This window comes from Podarcis gaigeae (assembly GCF_964106915.1).
Source record: "Podarcis gaigeae genome assembly, chromosome: 3".
In the NCBI taxonomy this organism is placed as follows: Eukaryota; Metazoa; Chordata; class Lepidosauria; order Squamata; family Lacertidae; genus Podarcis; species Podarcis gaigeae.
The window spans coordinates 80,308,733-80,323,601 of record NC_139680.1 but is presented as its reverse complement, the minus strand read 5'-3'; the positions used below and the strand labels follow the sequence as shown (position 1 = coordinate 80,323,601).

At 41.5% G+C, this 14,869-nt stretch overlaps 1 protein-coding gene across 2 annotated transcripts; it reads right to left on the bottom strand.

Moving 5' to 3' along the window:
• Positions 1 to 686: 686 nt before the first annotated feature.
• Positions 687 to 14,221, bottom strand: SLC30A6 (solute carrier family 30 member 6). 2 transcript variants are annotated; one of them, XM_083732583.1, is made up of 14 exons: positions 13,673 to 14,221; positions 11,819 to 12,429; positions 11,211 to 11,765; positions 9,097 to 9,139; positions 8,678 to 8,743; positions 8,087 to 8,167; positions 7,436 to 7,471; positions 6,849 to 6,943; positions 5,465 to 5,513; positions 3,514 to 3,633; positions 3,321 to 3,423; positions 2,012 to 2,059; positions 1,353 to 1,421; positions 687 to 1,200 (listed from the first exon to the last, which is right to left on the bottom strand). In XM_083732583.1, exons 3-14 carry the CDS (start codon positions 11,236 to 11,238, stop codon positions 700 to 702), a joined length of 1,239 nt encoding a protein of 412 aa, XP_083588709.1. In that variant the 5' UTR covers positions 11,239 to 11,765; positions 11,819 to 12,429; positions 13,673 to 14,221; the 3' UTR covers positions 687 to 699. The 2 variants fall into 2 exon arrangements, with proteins under 2 accessions (XP_083588709.1, XP_083588708.1); XM_083732582.1 differs by having other exon boundaries at positions 11,211 to 11,295; positions 12,343 to 12,429.
• Positions 14,222 to 14,869: the final 648 nt, after the last annotated feature.

The following is a 14,869-nucleotide window of genomic DNA, read 5'->3' as shown; positions in this document are numbered from 1 at the left end:
AGTGTTTCCATAAATAAACAATGCTACTAGGTTAACGAAAGCATTCTTTCCACATACCATGCCACTACTCTGAACTCTTCAAACAGGATTAACAATAGTTTAAAAGGACCACCCTAAGATTTCCCAGCACACTGTCAAACACAGATGACAGAAATAAAAATGAATCTGTGATAGTTAGGAGAGTTGATAACTCTTGTGAACCTGGCAGCAATATAAAGTATTTATTTAGATAAGCATCTCTTAATGTCAAATAAGATTTCAAGTGGGTCTGTTGGACCTCTAAGTGGTCATTTATATATGACACACACCTTTCCAATTAAGGAAAATGTAACTTTTAAAAATATGATTACATCATAGGCAAAGTAGTTTTGGAGAAATTTGGTAATTGGAAACACTCTTCATCACCATCAAGAAAATGATATAGAACCTCACTTCTGGCCAAATTTGTTATCTTCTGAAATTCCTTGATATATTGTATTGTAATCACTTACAAAATAAAAAATAAAACATGAATAAGCTCACCGCTTGTATAGCTGCAACTTTTACAGTCAGAGATAGTAAATGAAACAACAAAAACACATTTTCATGATTGGAAATATTTGATCCTGGTCCATCTAAAAAATATGAATAGTCTTGTAGAAAAAAGTGAGCAATAAAATAGATTTAAAAAATAATCAAACAATAAATATGGAAAATAGTTTATTGGGGCCTGGGCTGACCTTGAGTGCCAGTTCCATATCTGTGGGGAGCATTTATTAAACCAGTCCTGAATCCCTGGGTTGCCCCTATTCCTGGGACTCCAAATCCTTGTGTGAAGACACTGCTGTAAGGTACAGTTCCACGGTTGAAGCCTAGTCTGTAGGGCCTTGTCTGAGTATTCATGAGAATGACTGGATTCATATTTTTGCCTGGTGTGTTAAAGGAGAATTCTGGAGGCGGACTACTTGCTTTAGCTGGAGTAGATGTAGCTACGTTAGAGTTTTCTGCCATTTTTAGAGGTGGCATTGGAATGATGTGATGATCTGAAAGATTCAGCATATTGTTTGCAATAGTTCCAGAGGTCAAGGTTGGCCTAATCCAGTCATCTTTGAAAATCTGAACAGTCAACGTAGACACTAGCGTATACAACCGATTGGTCACGTGAGCAAGTACCATTTGTTCATTAGCATCTCTTCGAATTCTCACGTGTACTGATCCGGCCTAGAAAGCAAAGAAGAATAAGCTCATTGCTCCCCTGCACTTGAAGCAAACAAACTGTGCAGGAGAGAAACAATCTTCAAGTGATGTTATTAAAAAGAGTGACATGCTTTGTTTTGAAAAAATAAAATAAAGTCAGGTGGGGGGATACATACCAGAGAACCAAATCCCAATGTCCAAAAATGCTCGTTTCGTACTTCTAAGACACCATCCAATGTAGAAACCTAATTGAAGACACACAATAAATCACAATATTAGTATTAAAATGCTAATGTTTCTGACAGCTTATTCATAAAGCCCCAAGGGTTGTGTTAATAGAAAAGCTCACTTTGAGTCCAACCTCCTTGAAATCAATGTGTTTTCTATGTAAACATGCAGAAGATCAAGATGTAAGCCTATTTATACTTCCAACTGCATTCTTCAAAAGGCTACTCCACGTGGAACACAAGACAGCATAAGATACATCTCATAATACTGATCTGAACATTCTATATTTATATTTTAATTTATTAGTAAAGTATTAACAATGTTTTTTTTTAAAAAAAATGTGTATCTATAGCTTCTATAGTATCCAAACTAAACATGTGAACAAAGGGATCATTGGAAAATTAATGAGAGATGCTGTTTACCAAATTCCTACAAAAAGCACATATTTCATTGATACTGAAAACTGAAACACCAAGTATTAGAAAATAAGGAAATATTGCCTTCTCTTCCTTGGATACACAACCTATAAAAATATATATTGTTCATGCTCTGGGGCAAGGGTGGCCCTGGCCACTGTATACCAATGTAACATTTTAAACTAACTTACTTCTCTTATAAGTTTATCAAGCTGTCCAATCACATGAGGTGGCGTTGTCTGAAAAAACAAAAAATACTATTACTTTTAAAAACTGCCAAAGAGGGTTCCCCCCCCCATAGTTCTTAAATGACTCAACAATCTAAAGACAATAAAAGGGGCTCACTACATGGAGTGGAGCTGCTATGCCAGCTTCCTGGCAGATGGCTACCGTTGCTTAACAGGAGGGAGGGGGTGAGGGGGCAGTAAAGTTGGCATAATGTAGATGCACCAAGAAACCACTTGATTTGGCTCCACCAGTGTGTTTGCGCCACACTGACCTCCCCGCCACCTCCCACTCTGTTAAGGAATAGCAGCCCACATGCCAGGAAGTTAGCATAGCAGATCCCCTACATCCAGAAGCCGCTTCTGCTGAGGATGCACTATGGACACTAAAGTGGGACTCTAAAAAACGACACTGTGCTTTCACCTCTTAATAGGCACGTTCTTGCTCAAGGTTCTAGCAAACTAGCAGTGTTCTCCTCCCAGGATACTCCATTCTGTAACCCTCCCCACCCACACCTCCAGGTTTTCTTTCCTGACATGCATCATTCTGTGGTTGTTGGGGGCTTGAGCATGCTCAATTCTCACCAGGCCTTTTTCTGCCCCTGTAGGCCTTTGTTTACAATTCAGTGAAATATTTTAAAATTTACATGTATTTATTTGTAAAATTTGGAGACTGCTTTCCACCAGATTGTCCCATAACACTATCCCCCAGTCTTAAAAAATACATTCATGAAGACAGAAGGCAAGTAAAATAAATAAAAGATTACAACAGTAGAGCACTCAAATTCAGAACCAACTAAACAGATCCTCTAAAGACATAGAAAAGATCTGTTTTTAACCATATGGTGAAAAGCCACCAATGATTATGCCAGCCACACTCCCAGGGGGGTGGAATTCTAGAGTTGTGGCACAATGGCCAAGAAGTGCTTGTCTTGCATCCCAGAATGACAGAGCACACTCAGCACTAGAACCATGAAGGAGGCCCCCTCAACTATCTCAAAGTATAGGCTGGTTGATATGGGGAGAGATGCTCCATCAGTTATCCACGTTCCAAGTCATTCTAGGCTTTATATACCAACAGCAGCATCTTAAATTGGGTCCAGTATCATATAGGCAGCTGTTGCAAATCCTGCATATTAGGTGTAATATGGAACATTTTTTAACACTATAATATAAAGTGAGAGGCTGTGTGTGTTTTTTTTACATTAAATGGGTGATGCCAACCTTGGCTACACTGAAAGATGCTATCACAAAGTCACTTCTCTCATTGGCTCACCTGAAGCAATACCTTCCCACTGTAGACGCTCATGGGATACATGGTACCAAACGTCATCAAGGCAATGGCTAGAGCAGAGGCAGTATCTACTGCAAAATAATTACTGAAAGAAACAAGGGTAACATTAGCGGGCACACCTGTTTTTCAGCCTTCAGTATCTATGAATGTCTTCTTTAAATTCATGAGTACTTACTTAATTTCGATTAGCATGTATGTAATGCAAAGAGCTAAAGCCCCGGCAAGGTCGATCAAGATGAAAGGGTTCATGCGTGGAAGAAAGATGCTGCTCAGCCCAGGAATGATCCCACACAAACTAAAAGAAAGCAAGGAATAAGATGGATCAATAGTGGAAACATCCAGTTAAACTGCAACACACGCAATTTATAGGTACAGTGATGGCTCTTATGGCAGCCCTCTGCAGACAGGGAACTCTACTTGACTCAGGTGTAAGCCTTATTGCTGAGGGAAATGATATAAGGGACAGGAGTATACCTAAATGCTAAAATAAAATCAAGGAAAAAGCTCTTCAATTTTAGTTACAGATATTTCCTCCCAGCTCTAACTGATGGTGCCCAGTTTCATAAAAGGCTTTAGCTACTGAAATGACATGAGGGCCTCTCCAACTATAACTTATTTATTTAGGGCAGAGCACACACTTTGCATTAAGATGGTTCTCAATTCAATCCCTGGCATCATTCGTCAGTTAAGAGGATCAGGTGGCACATGCTGGGGAACAGAAATCCTGGAAAGCGGCTGCTAATCAAGTGTTGACAGAATGGATTAGGCAGAGAAATAGTCTGACTTATAATAGTCTGACTATTAGGCAGCTTTTTATGCAAAAGTGGACTTGGGGAATCATCTTGCTTTTTCATATATGTATTTTAAGAAACTTAACATGAAGGCCATCACCAGCCACCATATGATCTGATGACGGACAGGATACAAACGTTAATGGGGAATTCAAACTCTTCTTGATCCTACTCTCACTCATAAAGAGGGAGGTGTTTCACGATGTTAACCAGAGCAGAGACAGATGCCATCAAGTATCAACCTAGCAAATTCAAAACACTTTCATATTATTGTGACATTTTCTAGAAACATTTTCCAGAAATCCACTTTTCCCAAGACCAGATGGAAACATAGGACAGTTGGTTTAGCAATGATGTCAGGTTTCTAAACCATTACACCAAATGAGAGCAAACACAGACCATCACAACTGAATACTTTGGGAAAATGTAGGAACTATGTACCTTGTCTTCTAAATTCTGTTTTATCTCTGCTCAGTAACTCATCTTACAGTAAGGCCATTTTAGTAGGGGGAAGAAGGTGCAGGTCAGAGGCAGTCCTTGGTCTTGTCAAACTGCACGACCAGCAAGGCCCATGGCCAAACTCACTATTCCTTCTATATAAACCTTGCCATTCACTGGCAACAGGCATGGGAAGATTTAGTCCAAGGGCTGCCAGCTGCTGATCTGTAACGTCTTATTTTTGCAGCAGCAAAAAAAGAAAAAAGGCAATGCTGTTCTAGGCTGCATCAATGGAAATATAGTATCCAGATCAAGGAAAGTAAAATTACCACTCTCTTCTGCCTTGGGCAGATCACATATGGAGTACTGTGTCCAGTTCTGGGCACCACAATTTAAGAGGGATATTGACAAGCTGGACCATGTGCAAAGGAGGGCAACCAAGATGATCAATAATCTTGAAACCAAGTCTTATGAGAAACAGTTGAGGGTGTTGGGTATGTTTAGCTTGGATAAGAAGAGACTGAGATGAGATATGATAGCAATCTTCAAATATTTAAAGGGCTGTTACATGGAAGATGGAGGAGGCTTTTCTCCTGCTCTAGATGGTTGGATTTCGACCACTGGATTCAAGTTACAAGAAAGGAGATTCTGACTAAACATTAGGAAGCACTTTCTGACAGTAACAGCTGTTCGACAGTGGAGCAGTCTCCCTTGGAAGGTAGTGGACTCTCCTTCCTTGGAGGTTTTTAAGCAGAGGTCGGATGGCCACCTGTCATGGATGCTTTAGTTGAGATTCCAGCACAACAGGGAGTTGGACTAGATGATCCTCAGGATCCCTTCCAACTGTATAATTCTATGGCTCCATTATTTTGTTACCATATCATCCTTTTAACTTACCTCCTACTGAGATCTGCAACATGTTCCTGTAGCCAACTTGTACTTGCAGCTACAAAAAAAAAAAAAAACCCACCATAGCAAATATTATTATTAGAATACTTATGATAGCATGTCAGTTACTAAAACACACAGAAACATATTTTTGAAAACTGCAAGTGCAATTCTATGTGAGGCCTGCAGGAAAATAATAGGTCTGGATATATGTTTTATTGTTCCAGGTCAACTCACTTATTGTGCCAGCATAGGTACAGTGTTCTTTAGCATCATTACTTTAATAATAGTATTCTGATATTGTAAGAACAATATACAAGACAGGTGTGAGTCAGGGTCAGTGGCAGGTGTTTCTTAAAACAGTATTTTAAAATATTTCTAAGCCTTTCTGGGAAATCCAACATGCCTTACAGAAATAAAAAATGCAAAATGACAAAATGAGCAATGCAAAAGTTAAAATCATCCTATACCCCCCCCCAAAAATGAGAAAATCCAATAAAACATTTCCCCCAGAAACAGTAACCAAAGTCCAGTGAATAAAAAGATCAGACAAAAATACTATAGCTTGACAAGTATATATATGAAACTGAACACTTAAGCTTATTGACATTTAAAACGTTTTGATAAAAGGCATTTGCAGGTGTAGACCTTGATAGTATGGCACCATGTGCCAGGCCAAAATTTGCTGCCCTCCCCACAGCCCTCCTGCGACCTTCCCAAAGCCAGGTAAGGGAGGTGCTGGGCTTTGGGAAAGAGTCGCGAAGACTCTGAAAGGGTCCTAGAGTCCTTACGACTCCTTCTCAAAGCTGGGCAAGTGCTAACTAGACTTTGGGAAGGAGGTGGGAGGACTCTAGGACCCTGTCAGAGCCCTCAGACTTCCTTCCCAAACCAGGTCCTTACTAGGCTTTGAGGAGGCAGAAAGGTGCCCCCTTGGCTCAGCGACTTGTGACTTGTGCGGGGGCTCTGTCCTAAATCAGCCCGTGACATGTGCATAAGCAAGCCTCATCAGCTTAAGATTTACACACCTTCCATAACTGTTTTTTAGATAAAGCATCATCTAGATGTGAACAACTGTTACTCAGAGGCACCCACAAGTACATTTGTCAGAAAGAATTGCCCCAGGCTCTCTGGCAAGTAGAATCACTCAGCAAAGAGTTCTCATTGGCAGTACAATTTGGAGAGCATGTTTCTTCTCCACTGCAAATGAGAAAACACCACCCACTTCTCCCAGGCCCTCTAGGCATACAAGAAGATTTGGGGGAGAGGAGGGGCTGGGTGGCAGTCAAAAATAGTGGCTAGCCAGAAAGTAAAATTGTTTTTTGTAAGTAACTCAGATCTCCAAATCCATGGACATTCACTCACCTTAGTTTTAACACATGTATTCATTACGTACCTTCAGAGACATAAGCAAAAGGTTTATTCCTAATAGAAAGCATTGTAAACAGGTTGAAGGAGAGTGCCACAAAGGTACCAACCAACAATCGACCCCTAAAAAGAAGAAATCAATTTTAATGCCATTGACTATCATAATATTCCACCAAGTACTAGTTACCTTAGCCAGTTATTTTATTTACTAACCAGTTTTTGATCCCATTTTTCTTCTTCATTTAGCTACATTTAATCAGCTTTTATTGAAATAGAAGACTTATGTCTTTAATCTTATTCCAATGTATACAGAGAATTACAGTTCTCCTCTACAATATTTATCCATGAGTGTTACATCCCCAGCAGCAAACATATAAATATCTTTTTTAAAAAATATCTTTCCCCACAACTATGAGTTAATTTTTAACTACAAATACAATTGAGAGACATTAAATTCAAAAGGAATTTTGCCAATGGCCTCAATATCATGTCAGCGTAAACTTTATTGTTCTGCATTAAACAATGTAGTAATGTGGAGAATTAATACTGTATTAGCCATGTCCCTTTATCCCTGTAATATTTAATTCAATACTTTTGCATATTAAAAGCACTTACGTGTGAATCTCTGGTTGTTCCAGAAATCGTTCAGCACTACAAGACACAATAATAATAGTTTTACAGTTAACTGTTCTTTCAAGACATCTGTTACAAAGCAATCCTATTGGTGGAACAGGAGGCATAGTGGATCCAAATCCCTTTGAGCTCATGCCAGCAGGGTAGAAGATGAGGGATTGCCCATCTTTCTTTTTTGCCCCCCTTTGAAGGTTCTCCTTTTAAATAACACACATACAAAAATGCATATACCAGCCCCAGGGCCTGTTCACTCCCCCCCCCCCCCCGCAACCCATGCCTTGCCTCATTCCAGGACAGGGTTAGAGGACTAGGAGGGTTTTGGACCGAGCAGATCCAATGCCTTCCCCAATCTGTCCCAAGAACCCCTCTCTGCCATTGAATTTTGCTGCTGCAGGGAGGCCCCCATGGTTGGAACTCCCTCTCCAAAGATGCACCTCTTTCTCTGCCTATGGTGAGGGAGATTCACAAAATCCCAAGGACCAAAGGATTACAGCCTTAGTCACACATCATGTGTATGTACACCAGCACAAAGCAGCAAGATGAGGACTATGGTGTCAAAAATTAAAATTGACTTCTAGCATTATTTAGTTCCTCTTGTTACATATCAGTCGTAAGTGCAAGCAATATTCCTACCTTTCCTTGAGTATAAAGAGCGCCCCAAGCTGTGCTAGAACTGTGGAAGCAAATACTGCTAGGACTTCAAATCTCTCAAACCTGAAATTTGAGAGGTCAGACATTTTAAAATCAATATGGGCAGACAAGTATTCTGATCAGGAAGAAAACTCTCAGCACATTCAGAGGGACTTGCTTGCAAAGCTAAATTATTTGTCCTGTACAATAAACTGTGAGGAAACTATTTTCTCATAGATTGGTTAAAATGGTGTAAGGCCTTCAGGGACCAAATAAAATGGTGCAGGGCAGGGGACAGATGATGATCTGACCTATAGGTGCATAAGCTGGCAATCCCTGCATTAAGGGTCTCGCATCTGAAGCGAATATATATGTTGGTATCAGGCAAAAACAAGGCTCGAATGAAATCTTACACACAATACCATTTTTGCATGCAAGTTCCAAACTTCTTTATATAAATATGGCTGATTGTACAAATTTTGCACATTTCCATAGACTTTGATAATTTTTTTAATTAAAAAAACCCTTACATGTTTATCACATACTTTAGAACAAATATTTTCAGGAGACATGAAATATCAGCATATCACTTACCCAAATGAATAAGCTGGGCTGGGCTTCTTCATCATTACCCAATAACTTATCAAGCATGTTATTAAACTATATTAAAAGAAAACAATGGAAATTCAAATAAGCAAAATCTAGCTAATAAAAACTCAGTTTTCAATAATTCATTAATTTATTGAAATAAAGTTGCTTTGGCAGTGCAACTGCATACAGAAAGACAGAGCAATAAGCTCCATTATGTTCAACGGGTCTTAGTTCCTGGTACATTGTACTTGGATTAGACCCACTGAAATTGATGGACCTGATCAGTCATGCCCATTAATTTCCATGGGTCTACCATGGGTATGACTAACATTGGTTTTAGATAACAGTATAAAGAAAATGTCACATACATTATATGGAAGTGTTACAAAATGAGATGAGGATTTTTTAAAAGTAAAACATACCTGAAAAGATCAAAGATAGTTAGGTAGGTATATGCAGTTAAAGCTGTGGAAAGAAGGTTTATACTTTACTTACACATAAATACACAATAAAGAATGAATACACAGTAAAGAAGCTTCAGGTTCTCCTGCCTGCAAAATATTCCTTTCAAGGATTAAACACTTCATACCATTACCTACATACTCCCATGTCTTCTAAAGATACAAGACACATTTTACAATAGTGGTGGGGAAACTGTGACCCTCCAAATATTGCATCACGACTACTGGCTGCCTATGCTTTGTGCTTATATGCTCAGTAGTCAAACCGTGGGTTGCAAGACAGCTCAAGGGAATTATAAGTGCTAATATTCTGGGACTGCTCCACTGCAGCTGGAAGACAAGCAGCAGCTAAAGCTGTAAGCAGCTGCTCCTGGAGTCTCAATGAAGAGCCCATGGGCATCATGGTGCCCTCAGAAAAACTGCTCATTTTTTGGTCTGATTTTAATTTGTGGGGAGGGGCTACCTATTTGGGCAGGGTTCCTCTTTCTTCTTCTTCTTCTTGCCTGTTCTTTTTTCAGAGTCTGCATGTTTAGGGATGTTCTGAGCATCACCAGTTTTTCATCTATGAAATGGCTGTATCGTGGTGCCCACTAGGGCTGGGTGATATCTGGTTTTCAACACTATCACCAGCTAAACACTGTGATATACTGAAATATCACAATGTCTGGAATAAGGATGGAGCAATGTGGAGGTATTGGCTGGCTTCACGGTTTTTCTCACATCGTGATTTCTGCCAGCGACTGCTCTTGTGATCTGCTGCCCCCTGCAGGAAGTAGGGAAGAGCTACGCTGGCAGAGTTAACAGGGAGTGAAGGAATTGAGAGAAGCATTGTGATTTTTGTACAGCACATTCACACATCATGATTCACAATATATTGGCAGGCCATGTCAAAAATCTGAAACTAATATCACAATATGGACTTTTTTGGATGATATATTAATATAACACCTAGCCCTAGTGCCCACAACAGTTTCTTAAATTTTCAGATGTGCTCCTAGACCCATAAAGTTCGGGGAAGTCTCATCTACTCCACTCCTGTCCTTCAAGTCAATGCCTAGAGCAAGGATAGAGAAACTCTAGCCCTCCAGATGTTAGGAACAAAGCTGCCTTATACAACGTCAGACCATCGGTCCATCTAACTTAGTACCGTCTACACTGATGGGCAGTAGCTCTCCAAGGTTTCGGACACGAGTCTCTCTGTTTGAAGCTGGAGCCTTTTGCATGCAAAGCATCTGCTGTATCACTGAGCTCCCTTCGGCCTCAAAACAGTGTGGCTCAGGCCCACAAGTGTTTTAGTCTACCAGCATCTGAAAGGCCACTGGTTCCCCATCCCTGGCCTAGAGCAATATGAGGGGTCTGGTTGCCAGGAAGCGAGGAAGGCACTAGGTGCAAAGGAGCACCATACATGTCAGAATTATCTTACCCACTCACCCAGCCACAGATTTAACTTTAAAAAATACCAAAAAACTCTACATAACTGCACAAGCCACATAACCCAAGAAGGGCATGCCAGGCCAAACATTAGGTTTGCAAAACCTAAGCAAGAATAAAAATGACAACTAAGGCAAAAAAGTGCACAGGGTCATGATCAGCTCCACTCACAAGAAGCAGTCATTATATCTGTGATCTATGCATATTTGCAATGTGGGGAAATGTGCCCCTCTTCAATCTGGACAGTATTAAAGGCACAAAAGCAGCTAGCTCCACAGATTTCTAAGTACTTTAAGAACTAACAGTGCCAGTGTGATCAAGGAGCATTCATCTGGTACAGACCTGGCAATTAACTGCAAATTCAGACAAAGGCTTACAGACTGTAGGATTATTCTTAATAGGCCCTGCCTCAAGAATACTCCAGGGGAGGAACAACAAGAATGCTTAGACCATTTAAAATACATTTTGGAAGAAGTACATGATAGACACAGTTAGATATCACAAGATGCTCACAGATCTACAACTCTTCTAATTATAATATAGACTGCTTAATTCTGTTACACATACAGGATTCTGCTTCTTTATATTAATACTATTATCAGTTTACTATGCAGAAGCATTTAAATGCAATAATATAAACATACCTATGCTGTTTGTTGAACTGCACCACATAAGGAGGAAGCCAGTACATACTATGTTTATCGCACCAAACAACAAGATCTTCCATGACTGTAAATGACAATCGTTAAAATGACTACTTATCAAGAGAATTGCAATAAAGCTTATTTGTCATAAAAAAACCTTACAATCCTGCAACACACTCACACAATTTTGAATGAGCATTTTATGCCACCATTAGCTTTAACACTCTTGCTGATCTCAAGAGACAGCAGCGAAGCACACTCTTGACCAGTGGTTCCCAGTTGGTGGTCCATGGACCCCCAGGGATCTGTGTAACCCACCCAGGGGGTCCTTGGCACCATTCACATAACAAAAAGTACCATAGAGGTATCAAAGTTTTCAAAAGTAGGGTCGCCATTGCTTGGATTTTGAAAAACAGGGGGTCCACAGTACTTAGATAATTGTGAACCACTGCTAGTCTAGACCACATGTGAGGAACCTTTGGCTCTCCAGCTGTTGCTAAACTACAGCTCCTATTATCCTTGGCCAGTGCCCATGCTTGTTGGGGCTGATGGGAGCTGTAGTTCAGCAACATCTGGTAAGCTAAAAGTTCCCCACACCTGTTCTAGACAGCTGTATGTACACTTCATTCAGATAGTCATTCAAAGCCTCAAAAACGATTTATGAAGTGTGCTCCTCCCTCCTCTGGTGTGCCACTTTCAGCGCAAAGATCCTAGCTTACATTAAGACAAAATTACCAAACTGGGGAACTAGGGCTAACTAGCCGTGAAAATAAACCAGGAGAGGAGGAGGAGATGGGTAAGGGAGGAGTATACAGCCAGTGTATTCATCCCTAACTTCATAAAATCACAGACAGCAAGGAGACTCTCATCAGTTCAGAAAGTAGTACAAAATCACACAACAAATTAAAATCAAACAGGAGCAAATAAAGACAGGCAATTGCAGCATAAACATTGTCTGAAACAACCTGGCAGTATGTCCCTCTTCCAAAATCATTTATTAATGTCATATCTTCTAATGAAAAACAAATATTTATTGGAATCAAGTTTCTGTTACAGCAAGCAAAGAGGTGTATTTCTCTGAGAAGACATGTAACTAGAGTTTTAGTGTCTGTACTGTAAAAGAAAACTTTACCCTTCGATCAGCAGCTACTGATCTAAATTCCTGTGTTAACTTGCCAAGTAGAGACCTCTGTGATTTGCGAAATAAGTGTATTGTCCCCTGCAAATAAAAAAGCAATAGCACAAATCGTTGTCAATCTCTTAATTATTGAAACTTTCCATTTCTTCAATCACATTCCCCAAAATGAGCTTGATTTCTGAACGCTGGTCTTTATTATAAGGAAAGTTGTTTCACCAATGTTACACACTGTCGCAAAGTAACACTTACTTAGGAGATAAGAATAAATACAGTTAACCCTGGCAAGCAGGGACAAGCCCGGGTTGTAAAAGCTCCTGTGCCCTTAAGAGCCATATAACAGGCAGGAATTCAGTAAATGAAGCTCTCATTATCACAGCATCCTGCACCAAGTGTTTGTTTGGGTTTTTTTTCTCCATTTATCACATTTCTAACCCATTTGGTTCTAATAATTTTGAGGTGGTTTTATCTCCACTATATCTCTATAAATTTGGTTAGCTTAACAGATGGTTAGTTGCTCAGGGGCCTACCACCGAACTCTGTGGCTGAAAAGGAGTTTGAACTCAGACATCCATGTCAAGATTATCCCCTCAAGTCCAGACTAGGGTCTCTTTGTAGAAATCTGATACACATTAAACCCGTGGTTCCCAATGTGGGGTACAATTTGATTTTTAAGAGGGGGGCAATTCGAGAATGAGTTATTAACAGTTAATGGCCTTTTAGGCTTCCTCCACGTGAATAAGAGTTCACTTTTTGAATAATAAGAATTATATGTCACAAGGGGGGGCATCAGGAATTTAGAGATGCTTAGGTGGGGCATGACCCAAAAAAGGTTGGGAACCACTGCATTAAACTGTTGCTAATTTTTTATACCCTGCTTTTCAAACAACTTATCAAGTCAGTCCACAGGAGGAGGAGAACCTTTTTACAGGGCATGGGCCTGTAAACCAACTTGCTAATGGTTGCAGTTCGAACTGCTGCTAAGGGAACAGCTGCAGGGCCCGGTTCGAAAGCTGGCAACCTCCTATACCTTGCTCCGTAACCACTACACCGCGCTGCTTCTGCGTCACGGTGCCATGACGAGGCGCAGAGAGCCTGACCTCTGAAAAGTGACGTCAACCTCCGCAGCTACCCAATGAAAGGAAGCCAAGCCTTAAGAACTGGCAAGCCAGAACCGGGGTTCTGAGAGGTCCTCGCGCCGCACCCCCGAGCTGCGCGTGCGCGTTGGCTCTCCCCGCGCCAGCTGAGTCCGAGGCCTCAACCGTCGTCCCTCGTCTCCTCCCCACCCCCGCGCCCCGCTTCGAGGTGAAAACAGAAGACAACTCACCATGTTGAGGAACAAGTGGCTCCCCAAAGGGGCCGGAAAAGGCTGGCTCCTCCTGTCACCATGGAGACGAGGCGGGAGCCGAAGGAGCCGGCGTGTAATTGGCCGAGCCCAGCATAGGAGCAGGAACTGACGCGAGGCCTTCGCCCCGGCGCCGCCTCCTCAAGATGCCGCGGTGCCTTAGTTAGCGTTGTGGCAGGCAGGGCGGGGCGAGAGAGAGAAAGAGAAGAGGGCGGAAGGCAGCTGCGCATGCGCCAGCTCTGAATGAAGCAACGGGGAAACTGTCTGGTAAAGCCGGTAGCGTTGCCGCAGCGTCGTTGGCGCCCACGCCGAGGAGGAGCTGTGCGCTTTTAGGCAGCCGGTCACTGTCGGAAACGGATCACGGGGAAAACCTTCCCTGGCTTTTACACACCGTCTCTCTCTCTTCCAATGTGTTCGTTTATTTATTCATCATCAATATGCATCATGTGTACCCCTGTTGTATCCCTCTTTAACCTCGCCTCGCAGACGACCGCAGAGAAGCAATGAAGAGCGCAGCGTTCTAAGTCAGTGTTAGATTCTTGCTATGATTATGCTCTCTGCTGTAGAGCTGGGAACTCTTTCAGCCCAAGGACATCATTCCAATACTCACGCATTGCTCCCACTCTCCGCTGAGCTGTGCAAACCCTTACATCCCATTGCGGTGCACCCTCTCCAGGGAGGTCCAAACCTGCACTGTTCCTCAGTTGATCCACTGAACGGTGGTATCAGTTTTCTTTCTATTAGTAATGCCTAGTGCACAGCAACGGGGTGGAAATTGGATTTAATCCTCCCCTCCAACTAGGGTGGGAAGAAAATTGTGCCCTCCCACACTTTGTTGAGCGGCAGGAAAGGTTTAAGTTTTCTTTACCATCCAGACACTGGGAGGAAGTTCTTCCTGGTGTTAGGGCAGGGAGTTTTAAACCTCCCCACCCTGACCCCGCAGACCATGATGGGGATGAAAATAAGGCCCTCTCCATTCCACCACAGAAAGGGTGCAATTCTCATCCCCATCCTGGTCTAGATACATGGGCTGAGGAAGATGCTGATTAGGCCAATAGGCTGGATGTTTCCCATCCCTTGACCAAGAGATTATGGTAGGGGAACTTCATAATGGCAAAAGTTACCTGGAAAACGTAGTTAGGTTGATAAAATACTTAGATGAAAATATTTAGAGGAGTG

What these genes read in the sequence shown, in the direction of transcription:
- SLC30A6 (XM_083732582.1), bottom strand. An exon ending in CAGTAGCTGCTGATCGAAGG is followed by an intron (nt 11,296 to 12,342) that starts GTAAAGTTTTCT and finishes TGTCATTTACAG; the next exon opens with TCATGGAAGATCTTGTTGTT. An exon ending in GTTGCAGATCTCAGTAGGAG is followed by an intron (nt 3,634 to 5,464) that starts GTAAGTTAAAAG and finishes GCTTTCTTTTAG; the next exon opens with TTTGTGTGGGATCATTCCTG.